Genomic DNA, 18,665 nt, shown 5'->3' on the forward strand with positions numbered 1-18,665 from the left:
AAACTTGTCCACAAAGTCCATAATTTCCGAATAGTTTCATCATTTTAATCAATTATTTTAGTTGTTAAAATTTTGGGGAAAGTGGGGTAGGCAGCCTTAGAAAAGTTATTTTCTGTCAATTTGTTGCATCATTTTATAAATTAGTCTCTAAAACATCTGTATAAAATCTGGAATTTTTTCCAAAAAGTTTGGAATTTCAATTTCAAAAAGTCATACAAACCCTGTCCATATGTTAGAAACTTAATAATGGATAAATACAATAAAAAATCTTTTGTTTTAGCCTCTAATTTGTCATCTTCTGGTACTTGCTACTTTTTAAAAAATGTTTTTACTGCTGATTCATCAACATTTTATATCCTTTTTGTGAAGTTGTGTTCAATGTAAATATACAATAAGTGTATATAATACAATTTGTTTATGTTGCAATATATTAAAAATAAAATAACAAACATAAGACATATCTTAGGATTTTTTTTTCTGTCCTTTAAATATAGCAGGATTAAGTTTTGTATTGATGTGTAAGAAAAAAACTGACCCTGGACAATAAATGGTCCATCTTTTCTCTACAAACATTCTCCTTTTAGAAAAGGGAATTAATATTTTATAATCCAAGCTGCTCTGTGTTTTATCTCCCTTTTTGGATTTTCCAACAGAAACACACATTTTGAAGACTGAACTATTCTGTAAAAATGTGGGTTAACTTCCATGAAGTTCAATACCTTTTTCCTTTTGCTGAGAAATCTCAGAGACAAATATGATTACTAAGAAATGACAGAACTATTGGTACAGAGTAATATAATAGTTTAATTAAATTTCATTCTGATTAGAATATAATTGAAAGTAATTCAGTGATTTAAAATAGAAATTTATTTTTACTGCTGTAATTGGCTTGGTTATTGTTTCACTGATTTATTTTAAACCCAGTATCAAAGCAACCGAGTTTCAGTATGTAATTTGCTAAGTTTTCTATGAGTCTCTTTTATTCTAATATTGAGAGATGTAGAACAGTGTATTGTATCAAAACAAACACAATGGACCAGTAAATGAACTATGAACTCTGCTCATAGTGAACCCTGAACTCTATGTGTCATGGGTTCAATGCACCTTGAACCTATTATCATGAACTATGTGAACCCTAGGCTGTCTGTAACTTAAGTGTTTAGATTTTATCTTTAAAAAATATACATTAAAAAGAAATATACCTGTACATTGTGAGCCTAAGTCAGACTATGTTAAGTTTAATTCAGTCAGCTTTAGGGCCACTTGTTTGCATCTGGCTTTTAGAAAACTTTAAGCCTACTCTAGCTATGGCTGCTATACCTAAAGAATGAAATATATTTCAACAAGGCACTGGTACCTCAGTCACACAAGTATTAAGTAACTTCACAGTGCAGATATTGTTTGGGTTTGCACTGATATGTTTGGAGATAGCAGAATAGAACAAATCTATAGAACAATGTGCCAAGACATCTGCGTGACTCACGGTTACAAGTAAGAACATTTGTCACGTCTTATACCTTTGGACCCCTGAGGAGCAAAGGGCTGCAAACACACCTCTCCATCAAACTCTTCTGTGAGCGGTCCTCTTTATTTGTACCATGTGAGCCTGTAGCCATTGCCTGTAGCCCTTCTCCAGGATTTCCTTGACCGGCCTACTTTCCTCTTCCTATGAGAATTCCAGTCTAATGCCTTCCTCTAGATGTTATTCTCTCCCCTTCTCAGGGTATGACCAATCCTCCACACTGACAGGCTCTAATATCCTGTCTATTGGCTGTTGTTTTGTGTGTTGCCACATGATGTTTGTTGGATATTTTGTCTGACCAACTTGTTTGAGGATCTGTCGTAGACATCTGTGTGTAAACACATGCAGCCTGTCTGTATTTCTTTTGGGTCACCCTCCAGTCTCCGAGCAATAAAGCAATACTGCCTTAAAATTTGTGTTAAAGATTCTTATCTTGCTTTGGAGTGACATAGCTGTGCCAGAGCATTTGTCATGCATTGGGGAATTTTCAAACCTTAGCATTGTGATTCAGACCCATTTTTTTAAAAATATTAAGATTGCACCAGGCACAATTTGAAGACAAACTTTATTAGTGATCTGTTGATCTGAGGGCATTGAAGATTGTCTCCCCTGGTAGAATAACTGCGAGAAATTATATTTATTTCCAATAAAATCTCTAGCGCTGTTGGTTACAGTGTAAAGAAAGTTTTAAATAATGTGGGGTTTTTGTAAATATTATTTATCTTTTACTTACAAAAACTAGCTTAGGCACAGAAGTGTATTTTAAAATATGTACATAGGTCTACATTTTGCCCATAACTGATCACGACATGCACTTTGAATGTAAAGAAAAAAATGGTTTTCAGTATTTTTATGTGTTTACATTGGTCTCGAAACCTCGACCAAAGTAAACAGCAACAAATATAACAATGAAGAAGGCAACGATGAAGGCACTGGCCATGAAGATGACAATCTGCCTTAGTTTCAGGGTCTGTAGGTTGTCGTATGGGTTTCTTCCCCTGTGTTTCTGTGGAGATGAAAGGAGAGAGAATCGTGTTTATTCAAGGGAGGTAATTCGAGATATTTTTTTGTAATTTGATGAACATGTTAAAAATAATATACAGAGCGCAGGTTTTTGCTTGTCTTTATTTTTTCCATCTTTCATTCTTATTCATTTTTAAAAAGCACTCTTATGACGTTTATTTGAAGATGACACTGTTTGCAGAGCACTCAGAACAGGCTGGTGGTCTAGTTTTTTTTTTTTTAAAGAAACGAAATTGTATTGATAAAAAGCAAACAGCTGATTACTTCCGCCCCACACACTGAAATTTCTGGGCCAAGTTTTTATGTTTACCGGACGTTTTTCCGTTTCCGGTGTCAGGATTGGATCGAAAGGTACAAAGGCTGGGGCCAGGGGAGGGTACCCTGGGTATATGAAGCCTGGGTGGGGCTGCGACACCAGCACGAGACCTTCAGGGTCGCGTAGTGCCCTTGACCTGTATGGAATCGTCGAGACCTCGTTCTCTGGTCTTCCACTGGAAATAGAGGTTTACAATTTGTGACGGAAAATAAAATGATTATTATCGATTAGCCATACTTAGGTTTGGGAAATATGAAGTAGCGAAATAAGCAATCATATATCTAGTCATAAATTAATGACATCCATAAAAAAATAACATTTTCACACCCTTCACCACACTCATACAACCACTTGGGAGTCTCCCCCCCCCCCCTTGCTTAACCGAAACGACATAGATATAACTAATCGGCGTGTAGTAGGCCAACCTATTCTTTCAACAATCTTCCTAATAAAATAAAGCTATCTAGATTTGAAAATGTATTCAAATCTAAACTAAAACTATAATTATTTAATGACCTAACTGACTCATTGTAACATTTCTCATTCATCTATTATATTCTCTTTTTTATCTCATTATGTATGATAACTATGTAACATTGTTTCTTTATTCCACATTTTTAGTGCTATGTTACTGCTATGTGTTATTGAATTGTTTTATTTGTTTAAACGGCCAATGTGAAAAAAGGCCTTTGTGCCTACAATTGTAACCGTTGTTTGAATAAATTTGAATAAATTTGAAATTTTCTTCTTCTTCGTTCTTAATTTTCAGTGATGGAAGTGATCGAGCCTTATATACCAGAAGGTTTGAACTCTACCACGCCTCAAACACAATTAAGTATATGTGTCAACTGGTTATGCGCCATTGAGGCCGATGACTCCGATTTCAGCCTGCTTTTCTTTTAAGTTTTGCTTCCATAGCCTTTGTTAAACCAAGAACAAACTACAAGGCAGAAGTTGTTTGATTTTGGAGTTGTCTCTCCTAGAAGAGTGGCTGTCCCCAGCTGACGAGCCTCATCTGCCTCGAGATCTTTTCGGTTTAGCAACTATGAGCTTTACCGACTCGACAACCAGAGTTTCTTCGGGGGGGGGGGGGGAATTTATATAATTTATATAGAAAATATATACTTTTAACAGTGTCCGCCCCCCCCCCCTCCCCGAAAATTTCAAGTGCCCCCCCCCCCCCCCCCCCCCCCGGAGAAAAAAGTCTGGAAGAAACACTGTCGACAACGCCGACCCCGGCCAACCTGTTGACATTGACAATTTATTTCAATATTTAAAAAAAGCAATTAGATCCATACGATCAGTCTGTGATGATACAATTAACGATAAGATAAAGGCTAGAATATGTTAATTAAAAAAACCCAATTACCACGATGACGCAATGGATGCGCTGTCGAAACGTCTCCTGTCACCCTTTTTACGCCCCGCCCGTAGGTCCGGCGTGGGGTCAGCGCTGTTCATGCTGGCGTCCAATAGCCCAGTCCCACTGTAGAAGTAGGTTGTGGCGAGTTCACTCTCCTGGTGGTAGTCTAAGGGAGACAAATCAATGGGTAAGTTTAACTAAACTAAGGGGAGATGAGGGTCGAGAAAAAAAAATCAAGTCTTAAGAAAATAACAAATAAACACATTAAGGATCAGTACCCCAGCAATACCTGGATTAGAGTTTTCACAGATGGCTCAGCTGAAGATGCCACAAAAAATGGCGGGGCTGGCATCCTTATTGAATGGCCAAGCGGAGAAAGCCTGGAAAAGGCAATAGCCACAGGCAGCCTATCCGACAATTTTAGGGCAGAAAAAGAAGCTTTAGAAAACGCAGCAAACCTCCTGTCAGAACACACTGAATCACCGAATAGTCAGATTGTATTTCTTACAGATGCCAAATCAGTCCTGCAATCCCTACAAAATCCAGAGTCCTATATTCGAACACTTATGACAGCACTAGAGAGGCTAAAAAATACCTGCAGCAGAATTGTGCTGCAGTGGATCCCGGGCCACTGCCAGATCTAGGGTAACGAGATCGCAGACCAGCTGGCAAAAATTGGGGGAAAGAAACCACAACCGGAAATTTCGCTACACCCAAAAGAAATAAAAAGAATAATAAAAAACAAACAAACGCAAATGTGGTCTGTCACACACCCTCACTACATTAAAGACGACGGCTATTACAATTTAACAAAACAACAATACATAATCTTTCGACTTAGAACAGGCCACAACAGACTAAATCAACACATGCACAAAAAACTGAAGGTTGGGTGTAGCGAAATGTGCCCTTGTGGCAAGGCCCCGGAAAACACGGAGCACGTACTCCAGGAATGTACTCTGTATGGCCAGGCAAGAGTCAGACACTGGCCCCAGCCCACCCCACTCAGGGAAAAATTATATGGGACACCTGACAAACTGGAGACCACAGTCCGGTTTGTCCACGAAGTTGGACTTGTTGTCTGAATCCTCCACCATATTCAAAAATTAAGAACGAAGAAGAAGAAGAAGAAGAAATCTAAGGGGAGAAAATCGAGTGAAGACAAAGCAACAAGTCGGTATACATCTAAGGGGAAATAATCCAGTGGAGACAAATCAACAATTCAGGTTAAATCTAAGCGTAGGTGATTGTGTAGTGAACTAGGCCTTCTAAGAAACGGCAATAGACCACAGACTTTTAAAAGAAAGAATTCTGAAAATATCTGAAATAGATGTAAAAGAAAAAAGTATTTTTATACGCAAAACAAAATAAACTGCCCAATACCTAATACACAAGAGACCAGCGACTGTCGTGTAATTAGTGGACACAATGGACGAAAATCTATCTGTCTTAATTGTACATGTGAAAATGGCGTCTTGTCTGTTAAAACTGATACATTTAGTTTTAAAGAAAGATTAATGGAGAAAAAGGTTAGCCACACTTTAGTAATGGGAGCTCTACAATAAATAACGTCACCATTCTTATTGATGAGGGGAAGCTTTTGGCATGTAGTATATATTTAAATACATTTTAATTTTTCCTGAATATAAATGATTTTAGTTTTCAATACAAACATGTACATTTTAGTTTGGTTGGTGCGGTGGGAAAAGGTGTGTGAGAAGTCGAGGCGGGGGGGGGGGGGGGGGGGGGGGGAGGGGGAGGGGTTTGGAGGATTGTCATATATTTAGGTATTAATGGAAGGGGAGGGTTTTTGTAACCACGCTTGACAATTCGGGTTTGAGAGTAAAACATCGCTTTAAAATGAAATGCTATTTATAGACGACCTATTACTGTTATAACAAGTCATACTGGTATGGTCATCTCTGTCTAAACAAATGGGCGTGGTCAGTGAACCGATAACCACGATAACCGTCTCACTTTATTGGGACCCACACCATTACACCAGTTATCAACGTGAATACACTTTTCTTATTTGGTATGTACGAAACTTAAAGTAGGAAAGTTTGAAATAAGTTAACGAAATGGCTGAGTGGTAACTGAACTAAACTATTCATGTTGTAAACTAAGCTAGTAATTTAAAAACCAGTGTCCAAAGAACAAGACTCTCTGTCGCCACATCTATTTACAGAAGAATAATACCGCCCATACCTTCTTCCGTATAGCCTCACCTATAGCAGAAAATGTTGGTTGAATGCATATAAGTTGTATGTACTCAACTAGTCTTTATTTTAACTATTTGTCTATTGGTTTTTCACGAACCCTACTTCATCTGCTTGATTGAGCGTCAGGTCTGTATGCGAACTTGGCGATCACACGATTTTAATCATCCTTTTATTTATGTCTTTGTTCGTGTCGCTGCTAATACGTTAGTCTGAATTTATTTCGACAAAGCTTTGTTAAAAACCATTAACACAGTTTTTATAACAGCCGTAAATGGTTAAATTCTAACATAAATCAACGAATCACACATCAAATTTAAGCGACTACGTCAGAACAAATAGCCAGCAGCTCATTACGAATAGTTTAAAAGATTGTAGAAGACGATCAGATGCAATCTTAAGGTAGGCGTTGTGCTAAAGTACTTCTATGAATAATGGAGATGATTCAGGTTAACACACACACAGACATATTTTGATAGAATTTTAAACTTATTTCCCCTTGATAGTTATGAAAACACTACTATAATAAACGAATCTTTGATCTTTAAATAAACACAAACAGTACGATATTGTTTGCGCCGGTTAAAAGAAAACAAAAGCATAAAAAAACACCATTGATTTTATACGTCATCAGTAGGCTACACATTCATCGATAGCGCAAACTTAACGTTTGAATGTTGTTATATTGGGTGTGGGGAAGGGGTGGGTTGGTCCGTGGATGAGGAGGTTTTGACACCAAAAACACCTACTCCAACGCCACTGGTAAGAAACTGTTCTAATGTTGGAAGGCTAATTGAACAAGAACATTAAAACTGAGTTGGAAAACGCTGGAGAATCAAAACATACGAATAGGGTGTTTCTTGTCTTTATGACACCCTGTTTCATGTCTTCAAGATATCCTGTCTTTAAGTTATCCTGTTTCATGTCTTTAAGTTATCCTGTTTCATGTCTTCATGACACCCTGTTTTATGTCTTCATGACACCCTGTTTCATGTCTTCATGACACCCTGTTTCATGTCTTCATGACACCCTGTCTCATGCCTTCATGACACCCTGTTTCATGTCTTCATGACACCCTGTTTCATGTCCTCATGACACCCTGTTTCATGTCCTCATGACACCCTGTTTCATGTCTTCATGACACCATGTTTCTTGTCTTACAGTTAAAGTCTGATGTCTAAAAAGAAAGTATTGAACATCCAAGAGAACCCTGCCCTATGTATCAGCTATCTCCAGCTGGTTTGTGTATGTTGAAAAACAAGGCGCTGGAGTCGCTGGAGTCTCCAATTAAAACGTACCGAACCGAATGTTTGTGCACCAAACCGCACCGCGCGACACATGCCAAGTTCCGCGTTGATAATTTTCATTAACACTCAGCCGTTGTTAGGTCTCGCCCCAACGTGATCGTCTATTTTTAGCTGCATCGGTTGCACAGCGATGGAATGGACGCAGTCTCGGCAAATAGTTCGGTATTTAGATGGCTCGGTATTTTGATGGCTCGGTATTTTGATGGTGTGGTATTTAGATAGCATTGTTAAAAAGAAAATGTACTTTTAAAACAGTCAACAGGTAGCATTTAAACATTTTTTGCTATTAAAACTATTCCCATTCCAACTTTTGCCTTCAACATAGCAATAGCCCGAATCCTATTACACCCCAGCCTCTCAATGGACCGAAATGAGAGGTTCTCATGTTAAATTATAGCAATTTGCGATGGTGAATCATTTAAAACGTCCAGGTCACAAAATCCTACCCAAGCTACCGGATCTTGCACATATTAAAATAATATATATAACAAGAAATCTTGTCATTTTTACTTACTGCATATATTTGTTTTATAAATTTTCAATACACCCCCCCCCCCTTAAAATATTTCTTTAAAACACCCACTCGTTTTATTTCGATCTATAACCCAACAAAACAAACTGGTACCCCCCCCCCCCATCAGCTTCGTATGATCACGAAGCCTGTAGCTAACAAACGGTATAAAAAACAACAACTGGGCACTGCAGCGTACATTACTGACCCCCCCCCCCCCCCCCCACTCATGAAGTAAAACCATAATAATTAGTTTGTAATACAATTATAATTAATTAATCAATAATACCACCATAACACATATCGGAAGGATCCAAATGGAAGGCATTTATCAAGGAAAACAACGCCTGGTTGAATAGAATAGCGTCCCTTCTCTTGACCCATCCACGTCGTCGGCCATATTTTGCTATTAGCCTCTAGACAGACGAACGAACTGGTTTAATTAAATGATGTCTGCTTAAATAAATGAATTTAAAAAGTGGTGATCTAATTACGTTCTTTTATGTGTTGTTTTTGTTATAATCTAATTTTTTTTAGTTAAAAATGTTGTTGAGCTTGGAAGCAGTGTCGTATCGAGGGCTGGTAAAATAGAGGATGGAAGCGTCAAAGCTGGGGCATGCTAAAAAGAGAAAGATAACGCTTAAAACAGAAAGCAATAAGGGCAATACACTCCAAAAATAGTGTAGGAGATTGGTTTAAAATCACAGCTGGGTAACAGATTAAAGCGGTAAAAAAAAAAAAACCTTTTGATGACAATGACAACGGATTCACTATTTATATTGAGAACAATGACATTGAATTAACTATCAATATTAAGAACGAGAAAATACATGTTTGGTAAAAGTTTAAACGTCAGGACGCAATCTGTCTGATTAAAAATCGAAACCTGAATTGACCGCCATTACTGCACGGAGAATAGGGGCAACTACAAGGCTTAATACTAAAAACAAAACCATACGCACCATAGTCATACCGAGGCATATTCATGAATACATATCTGTATGCGTGCAAATAATTTTTGAGGCTGGCAGCTGAACTAGAAAAGCTATAGGGAGTTACTAGGAATTTCGTACAATGACCGCATTTCAGAAATCGATTGGTCATCACCATGACCAGTTGACAATATTTAAAAAAAAACAACAACGGAAACTGGAAAGATGTTACTATTTCACAAGGTTCTCAGAATTAAAGAAAACTTTTCTGCAAGGTACAGTGACAGGCAGAAAAAAAAGCGACAGGTAAAAATAAAAAAAGGCAGGAAAATTTCATAGTAAGGACGAATTTTAGAGTTATAGAGGAACATGGTGGAGATGACCAAAAAGTCACTAATGGCGTCCCAACGGTCCCCTAAACTTCGTAAAAAAAAATAATTACAAGGCAGAAGGAGAAGTAGAAGGAGAATATATTGAAGACAGAAGAAGAAGAGGAGAAGAAAACAACAACAGCTGCACTGTTAAATTATGGATGTCTGTTGTTAGTTTGGCAAAATAATATGTTCGCTATGTAAGCTATAAGTTGCCAGAACAAATCTTGTACATTAAGGTTAAAGACGATTTGTAATTATGCTTGTTTATTTAAAGCCAATGAGACCTACACTTCATAGACTACAAGAAAAAAAATAGTTGCATTGCTATGGTAAGTATTGAGAATGCATGCGATTCACCCTTTGCGATGATTTTTCTCTAATCATTAAAAAATATAACAGGCTGGGTGACTGACGGAAGAGTAATGCGAGACTATATATAAAATTCTTTTCTAAAAGCCGAAAAATCGAGAGCCTCTTGCAAATCTACGCCGCTGAAACATAAAGTTCAAGTATGCTACTGGCATACATTACTCCGCATTAAAGGTGATTTTTTAAAAAGTGAATAAACAAAGGAACACGTTTTACCCGGGGCGTGGGAAGGGAGACAATGCTGTCTGGGTACAGTAGATCTAAAGAAAAACTTTATAAAAATCATCTTTAATGCGTACTGGTGGGGCGAATTATATTCTTCATTTTAAGAGTTTGCTATTTCACTACATTCATCTCTAAATTTAGATAAATCCTCCCCTCAATCCGTTTTATACAGAGCACTGGGCATTAAAACTCTGTTAATCATATCCAGGAATAGTTGACACAGAAACCTCCATAATACCCGTAAGGGGAAATAAATCCTCCTTGTTTTATTCGCAAAGGTTCATACAGAACTAAAAAGTGTATTCAACTTAAACGTTCTGTACTTAACGTAATTAAACTAAAGCTGACAGAAATAAAGCTAGAAACGACCTTTAGTATTTTTACATCTCTCCCCCTCAACCCCCTTCCCCACCTATATCTTGGGATCCTCCTGATCCCGTCTCATTTTCATACATTAAATACGAGGTCGCAGTAGGATTAGAGTTACGCTCCCTTTGACACTGCTTACCTCCCTTGATTAATGAACGAGGCCTGTGACAGCTGAAGCTGCCACCGCTGTTTACGTGTTTCTTCAACTAGCGAATAACATGGCGGTGTAAGACAACACAAAAACTAGGGGAAAACAATTTTGCTTGTCTTTTTTTTTAAGTAATAATTATTATAAAAAAATGGAAGCACCAAACCAGACATGAATCGTTTTTTTTTTCTCTTGGTATATGACAGTATCGCTATCCTAACTCTGACCCTAGCTAAGTCCTTAATTTACACCTTAACCTAAACTGTAACCAAATCCTAGCCCAATTCTGTAAGCTGACAGATACTATTTAAAAACACCTAAGCAATAATAGACAAACATATTAAACCCGCCGCGATAGAGGAATTCGGTCAAAAATGTGGCAAGTAATACCGCATATACACCCACCCCTTTCTTCCCCCTAGCTACCGTAAAATGGGGAGGTAAAAAAAAAAGTTAATATCCTGAAAACTAACTTATGTGAACTAAAGCCTTTTGAAAGCTACTCGTTAAATGACTATATCTTCATAGTTGTAACAGCTATTTTAGTACCCGTTTTTCTAAAACAAATCTCGATTCTTAGAAGAATCCTAATGCTTACCGTATAACTATTTTTGTTTAGCTGTCACGAAATATCAAGTTTCACTTCTTTGCGTCAGTAATAAACGTCATGTCTAAGACATTAATTTTTATGGGAAGTAAAGAAATAACGTTTTTTATTGGAGAAAACAGCGACATTAAATATTAATAAGTAAAACATGAAATAGAAATAATACGAAATACAATCCTAGAAATACATTTCTTAAATGTACTGAAGATAAAAAAATAAATATACATTTTTTAAGCTGTAGTAGTGAAAATGAAGGTGTATTGAAAAGAATGCTTTAGCTTGTTAGAAAGAAAACATGTTATGTATGCCCTTGTAGATATTAGATCATCTTACTTTACCGTCCGTCACATGAACATCAAGTTATCGAGAAAAACGACCACAGAATTTCTAAAATGGCTCACAACATTTGAAAAATCTGGCTGCAGAATGCGACCAGTTTTCTACCGAAATGGCCCGAAAATAAATAGTGACCAGCTGGCAAATAGGAGCTTGAACCTGTTGTGTGACTTGCCAGTCAACACAAACAAACCAACCAGACCGGCCAGACTCTCCGGGCCAGGAAACCAAACACACGTTTGGTTCTCTTAATAGTGATGAATTGTTTCGTTAACATTTCTTTGATGTTTTTCTTTGTGTTTTAGATTTTTATTTTACCACATCGTCATATAACAGACTTTTTCTGGCAAATAGATATATAGCCTACAATACACGCGCCTGCAACGAGGTTTTCTGTTTGTGTGTGTGGGGGGGGGGGGGGCGATTTAATTTTTGCAGTGTATTAAATAAAACAACGTAACTTTTTAACACAGACCTACTAAAAACACAATTTCACAAGTTTAACATTGTTTTCAAAGGAGTAGTGTTTTTTTAGTGAGTTGTGTCCTTATTCGCCAACTCATCCAAGTTGCAGGACCTTCTCTTAGGACTAAATCAAAGAGTTTGCTATAAAGTTGATCCATACTACCTCCAACACCATTGTAACATAAAAAAATATTATTTTCCTTTAGCATTTTTACTATATTTAATATGTATACAATCACTTTTTAAGCAGAGTTTCTTCCAGACATAACTTCCGGGGGGGGGGGGGGCGGAGAAAGTCTACCGCCCCCCCCCCCGAACGAGGTGGAATTTATAGTAAACATATACTTTTACTAGTGTCCACCCCCCGAAAAATGTAGACAGCCCCCCCCCCCCCCAATATCAACTGCCGCCCCCCCCACCCCCGAGAAAAAAGTCTGGGAGAAACACTGTTTTTAAGACGCCATTCTTAATTAAACGATATTTATTTCACAAGTCTATTGAATTAAGATATTAACGTTATATTTCGTGATTTTCATTTTTTCCCGTCACTCATTACGAGATTAAAAATTAAAGCCCAAGTCTCCGTCTTGACAATTGGTGACATGAACACGACACAATCATAAGGCAATATCTAGAGCCGCGCTGTATCGGAATATCAAATGTCATTTATAGATAGATTCTACGTAGTGATGATAATATTCCATTTTATTTATAGAAATCATCTTTATAATAGTATAATTTAATTACTGATTACTTAAAAATTGTAAGCTTTGCTTTAAAAATTGTTACTCGCATAATATAGTGATCCAACTTTGCAAGTAATAAGTCATTTTATTACATGGAGCATTTCTATAAAATAAGTCAGTTAACTCATTATTTTTTTTTTATTTTAATTTTTTTACAATTGTGTCTAGACTTTTGTGCAGTATTCTTGTTATACCGCGTTTACACTTGCGACATGTATACTATACATGTCCGGAAAAAAAACTTCGCAATAAGTGAGTAGGCTCCCCTATTATCTTAGGCCCTATAGCAGGGGTTCCCAACCTTTTTTCACTCTAGAGCACATTCTAAAATATCGGTAGGGTGGGGGGCACCACCTATTTTAAATCGACACACTCCTTCCAGAGGCGTAGCGACCCTTCCCGTCACCCGGGGACAAAACTTTCGATTTGCACCCCCCTCAAACTTTCGATATGTGCACCCCCCCCCCCTCAAACTTTCGATTTGCACCCCTCCCCTCAAACTTTCGATTTGCACACACCCCTCAAACTTTAGATTTGCACCCCCCTCCCCGCCCCCCCCCCCCTCAAACTTTCGATTTCCACCCCCTTCAACCTTTCAATAATGTTTATGAAAAAAATTCTGTCTCTGTCGAATAGTGAGAGGCGGGCACATACGAATCGTTCGGCGGGCGCCATGGCGCCCGCGGGGCACGGGGTTGGGAACCCCTGCTATAGCGAAGTTTTTTTTTCTAGACATGTATGGTATACATGTCGCGAGTGTAAACGCGTTATTACTCTAGACAGGGACAAATATCGCTCACAAGGTATAATTGTGCAGGCTTCGTGAAAGGCTAGATGCACGTTGGATCACCAGGACTAGAAAAAAATAACTTGAACCCAGCAACAACAACAGCAAAAAATGTATTTACGAAAACAAATGAGTCTAATGTTCAATACCGTCCAAAAACTCAGCTAATTAGAACTAATTAAAATTAACAGACAGTTAACCGACAGATTTTCGTTTCTCTTGTTTTAAGAGAAACCGGGTAAATAAATTTACTCAGGGAGATTGTTTACAAACACACCGGGAGGTCGTTGTGTCTTCATTAGTGTGGTTAACTGGTTACAAATATCGCTGTATCAAGCAGAAAGTTCGATGGTTCAGGGCAGAGTAGTTTCCCCTTAAAATCACTGATAACATTGTTGCGGGACGCCCTCAAAACGGGGGCGTGTCTGTATTTGAGATGATTGATAGAGTTAACGTCCATTTTACACAATAGAGAAAACTAAAAGAACTTCTGTAATTTTATTTTCATTTTTATAAAGATAACGTTTCAGGAAAAAAAAATCTGTGTTTCAAAGAAACGTTTGAAAAAAAAGATAAAATAGATGATAGTTCTGGCGTCATAGTGTGAAGTACCTTACAGCCTAGGGCAATCAATTATGAACAAAGTGCATACTGCTTGATAAAACGATTAAGTACGTTTTTTTTTCAAACTTTGGCTGCTATTCTAATGTAGTCTTTTTAATTTAGTCTTTGTTTTTCTAATTAATTTTTTTTTCTAGGGAACATTAAAAAAAACAACACTCGGATGATATTCTACTTAAAATTTTTAATTTTGTATGATATTCTTGTAAAATTTTTTGCCTACTTAGTTTTTCTCGTTAAAATTTTGTCACTTTTGGTTGTTCTTTCAATAACCAGGTGTCTTTTTCACCCTACACCGGTTGGTTGTTCTTTCAATAACCAGGTGTCTTTTTCACCCTACACCGGTAATTCTCGTCGTTTGAGAACCCGTGATATTTGTAATGCAATTATTTTTATTTTCCCTGCAGCGTTGATTTGATTTCTACATGACAACAACAACAGACAAAACATGAATTTAATTAGGAATATTTGATTAGGAAAAAATATAAGTTTTTTTTTACAGAGAACATTAAATTGTTTGTTTTTGTTTAAGTTTTGAAAAAGAGGGGCTAATCATTGATTAAAACTGATGTCTTAATAACTAAAACGGTATGGCTAGCTTCTAACAATAAGGCGAGTTACTAAAATAGAAGGCGGGGAGTAAGGGAGGGAGGGAGGGAGGGGGAGGTGATATTACTAGAATAGTGACTCACCTGACATTGGATCTGTAAAGCTCATGTTTGGTATCACCTTTGCTTTGGTGACTAGTTTGTGTCACCCTTAGTTGCCTGTAACGTCACCTTCAATTTTTCGACTGTACTGTCACCTTTTTTTGTTGCCTGTGATGTCACCTTTGGTTTGTTGATTGGTGTCAACTTTGGTTTGTTGAATATGGTATCACCTTTGGTTTGTTAATGATATCAGGTGTCACCACTGAATTCGTGATTTGTTAACAAAATCAGAGAGTTTTCCTGTGCTGCTACTGATCCAGTATTTTTGTCAGATAACGACGGATACAATGTAGTATCGAGTCACTGGTTAATAATGACAAATCAACGATCATAACTGCTATTTACGAATACAACTTAGTATCGATTACGTGTTCACTGTTTAGCAATTAAATCCCGTATCGAATATCTATGTCCACTTTTAAAGAATACAAATCAATTTCATGTCTACTAAGCTATAATCCGAAACTTATAAAATATTGCTGTTGAAATACCGCTATCTTCAAAGTACCATCCAATGTTGCAATGTGACTAATGCTATAGAAATTTACCAAGCACAACAAATTCTTAACATTGTGATATTAAGTTACAAGGCACGTTCTCTAGACGACATATTTCTTACAAACCACGAATTAAAAGATACACTTCACCTCTAGGCAAACATAACAGAATTAACTTAAGAAATAAATATATGAAATCCACATAACACTAGCAATCTTTACCCTTGACAATACTAAAAGCGGAACAACTCTCCGTAATGAATGAAATACACAAAGGGAAATAACTATAGCTCCGCCTCTTGCTCCGTATCTTAACACACGTTATAGGTAAAGCTATAGACACAGGAAGACTGAAATGGATCAAACGTGACTGTACAACGGGCAGCCTCGCGTGATTAAGTTTAGAGGAACAAAGGAACGCGAGATTTTAAAAAAAAGTTTTATATAAATATGTTGGTCTAACGGCATGAAAACCAAGTCACGTGACTCTACTAGCTTGGCCTAAGTCTTTAAACTCCATCAAATAATTAATCTGTTTCCTGTTGGCCTATTTCACAACGTGGGTGTCTAGGCCCTGTGGAATGTTTAGGGGAGGGAGGGGGGTAATTTGTTTTATTTAATGGCCTAAAACACCTCGAGAAGCTACCATACAATACTCAACCCCTCTCATATGCTTTTATATGGTCACATAAGGGTTATATAAGGGACCCCCCACCACGCATCTGCCATATATCCCAAGCCATAATTCCCATAATCACATAATAACACTTAAATCAAGCCCACATATATCCCACCTCCAACTTTTCACATTTTAATCCCAACACTCAATCACATCTCTCGGAAATACCTCAACAAAACCTACCTAACAATCTAGACTATCAACCTATCAACTTCACATTAATCCCAAACACCTTACATAAATCCCAGTCCATACACCGGACATTCACATATCCCAACACCTCACATAAACCCCAGCCATACACCGACATATATCCAACCTTCAACTTCACATTTATCCCAACACCTTACATAAATCCCAGTCATACACCGACATATATCCCACCTTCAACTTCACATTTATCCCAACACCTCACATAAACCCCAGCCATACACCGACATATATCCCACCTTCAACTTCACATTTATCCCAACACAAACCACACATAAATTCCACAAATCCCACCAAAGTTGTAAGCGGACAATGATATACTAAATACTATAAGCCATAATTCCGAGTACACTATTAGCCCACGGAACTTCTGGCAGGGCAGAGCACTCAGATATTCCTGACCGGAAGTCTTAGTTGGATAATTGCTTTTTGTTATTAGAAGCTAGATGACGCACCTAATTAAATGAAACAATATTTTCAATACCTAATTAATCATCACGTGAAGTTCTTACTGTGCTGAGTCAACGTGTTTTGATTTTTAATTAGAATTTTAGTAATTACGAGGGTGAAAGAGTTAGAGTGGGGTGGGGTGGTGGTGGCCCTTTACTATCTCCACATACATATACACACACGCGCGCACACACACACATACATACACACACATTGATGATTTAATACAACATCTTTCTAAATTTCTGGACAAACCTATGCTTGAATGGAAAATTGGTTCCCCCTTATGTCTTTCAGGGGAGGGAGGGGGGTAATTTGTTTTATTTAATGCCCTAAAACACATCGAGAAGCTACCATAAACCACCCAACCCCTCTCATATGCTTTTATATGGTCACATAAGGGTTATATAAGGGACCCCCCACCACGCATCTGCCATCTACCCACCCATACAAGCTCAAACATATCCCAACACAAACCTCACATAAATCCCAATCATGCACTGACGTATATTCCACCTTCAACTTTCCATTTATCCCAACACAAAACCCACATAAATCCCCTTTCTATCTCCACATACACATACACACACAGATACACACACAGACACCCCCCCCCCCCACACACACATACTTTGTTTTGATGATTTAATACAACAACATCTTTCTAAATCTCTGAACAAACCTATGCTTGGATGGAAAATTGGCTTCTCCTTTATGTCTTTTCAGAAATTCGTTTCGTTCATTTCAACTTTTTAAGTTCACTCATAAATTATGCATGAGTTGTGTGGACCTTTCATTACAATCAGCGATCAACCCTCCCCTCCCTCCATTGTTGACGGCCAATGAAATTTTTGATAGGCGTAGATTTCGCCACAGGCAATTATAATTGCTTATGTTTTTTTCTCCCATATTTTTCTGTTTTAAAACGGAAGGAAAACAAAGGAGAGGAGAATGACAAAGTGGGTTGGATTAAAATCTATTTATTTATAATGAGTTAAAAATGTAGGCGTGTCACAGGGTGAAGTGTGTGTATGGGGGGGGGTGAAATTTAAAATGTCCTTAGGGTAAGGCGGTTTGAGATTTAGCTGTGTGGATGTCATACAGAGTGTGTCTGTAGTTGGTGTACACTCGAGGTGTGTGTAACACACCTGTGTAGACTCGAGGTGTGTGACACACGTGTAGACTCAAGGTGTGTGACACACCTGTGTAGACTCGAGGTGTGTGACACACGTGTAGACTCAAGGTGTGTGACACACCTGTGTAGGCTCGAGGTGTGTGTGACACACCTATCGGGTTAAAGTACCGAGACAGTAATATGTCTAATTTGAAACAGTGGCTGTTTAGTGGGAGAGTTATAACAATCTATGCCGTGCAGGGAGGTAATATGACACCGTATACAAGAGGGACCCATTGTTTGGGGTGTTAGGTCTGTGGGAAGGTAAACACATGTTGTAGAAATGTCTGTCTGATGCTGACCTTAGTCGGGTCTATTGTTTACCTTAGGTGTGTCTATTGTTTACCTTAGGTGTGTCTGGTGTTGAAGTTAGGCGGGTCCATTGTTGACCTTAGGTTTGTCTATTGTTTACCTTAGGTGTGTCTATTGTTTACCTTAGGTGTCTATTGTTTACCTTAGGTTGTCTGTTGTTTACATTAGGTTCTATTGTTTACCTTAGGTGTGTCTATTGTTTACCTGAGGTGTCTATTGTTTACCTTAGGTGTCTATTGTTCACCTTAGGTGTGTCTATTGTTTACCTTAGGTGTCTATTGTTTACCTTAGGTGTGTCTATTGTTTACCTTAGGTGTGTCTATTGTTTACCTTAGGTGTCTATTGTTTACCTTAGGTGTCAATTGTTTACCTTAGGTGTCTATTGTTTACCTT

The 18,665-nt window shown here is 37.8% G+C and overlaps 1 protein-coding gene across 3 annotated transcripts; it reads right to left on the reverse strand.

Annotated features, from left to right (window-relative positions):
- Nucleotides 1-1,484: 1,484 nt before the first annotated feature.
- LOC131951282 (uncharacterized) lies at nt 1,485-15,005 on the reverse strand. 3 transcript variants are annotated; one of them, XM_059313638.1, is made up of 4 exons: nt 14,933-15,005; nt 4,231-4,390; nt 2,856-3,036; nt 1,485-2,528 (listed from the first exon to the last, which is right to left on the reverse strand). In XM_059313638.1, the coding sequence occupies exons 1-4, from the start codon at nt 14,955-14,957 to the stop codon at nt 2,373-2,375; spliced, it is 522 nt and encodes a 173-aa protein (XP_059169621.1). In that variant the 5' UTR covers nt 14,958-15,005; the 3' UTR covers nt 1,485-2,372. The 3 variants fall into 3 exon arrangements, with proteins under 3 accessions (XP_059169621.1, XP_059169622.1, XP_059169623.1); XM_059313639.1 differs by lacking the exon at nt 14,933-15,005 and adding an exon at nt 11,619-11,752; XM_059313640.1 differs by lacking the exon at nt 14,933-15,005 and adding an exon at nt 11,624-11,750.
- Nucleotides 15,006-18,665: the final 3,660 nt, after the last annotated feature.

The sequence above is a fragment of the Physella acuta genome, unplaced genomic scaffold, assembly GCF_028476545.2.
Source record: "Physella acuta isolate Inbredline_101_S28 unplaced genomic scaffold, ASM2847654v3 ptg000806l, whole genome shotgun sequence".
Taxonomy (NCBI): Eukaryota; Metazoa; Mollusca; class Gastropoda; family Physidae; genus Physella; species Physella acuta.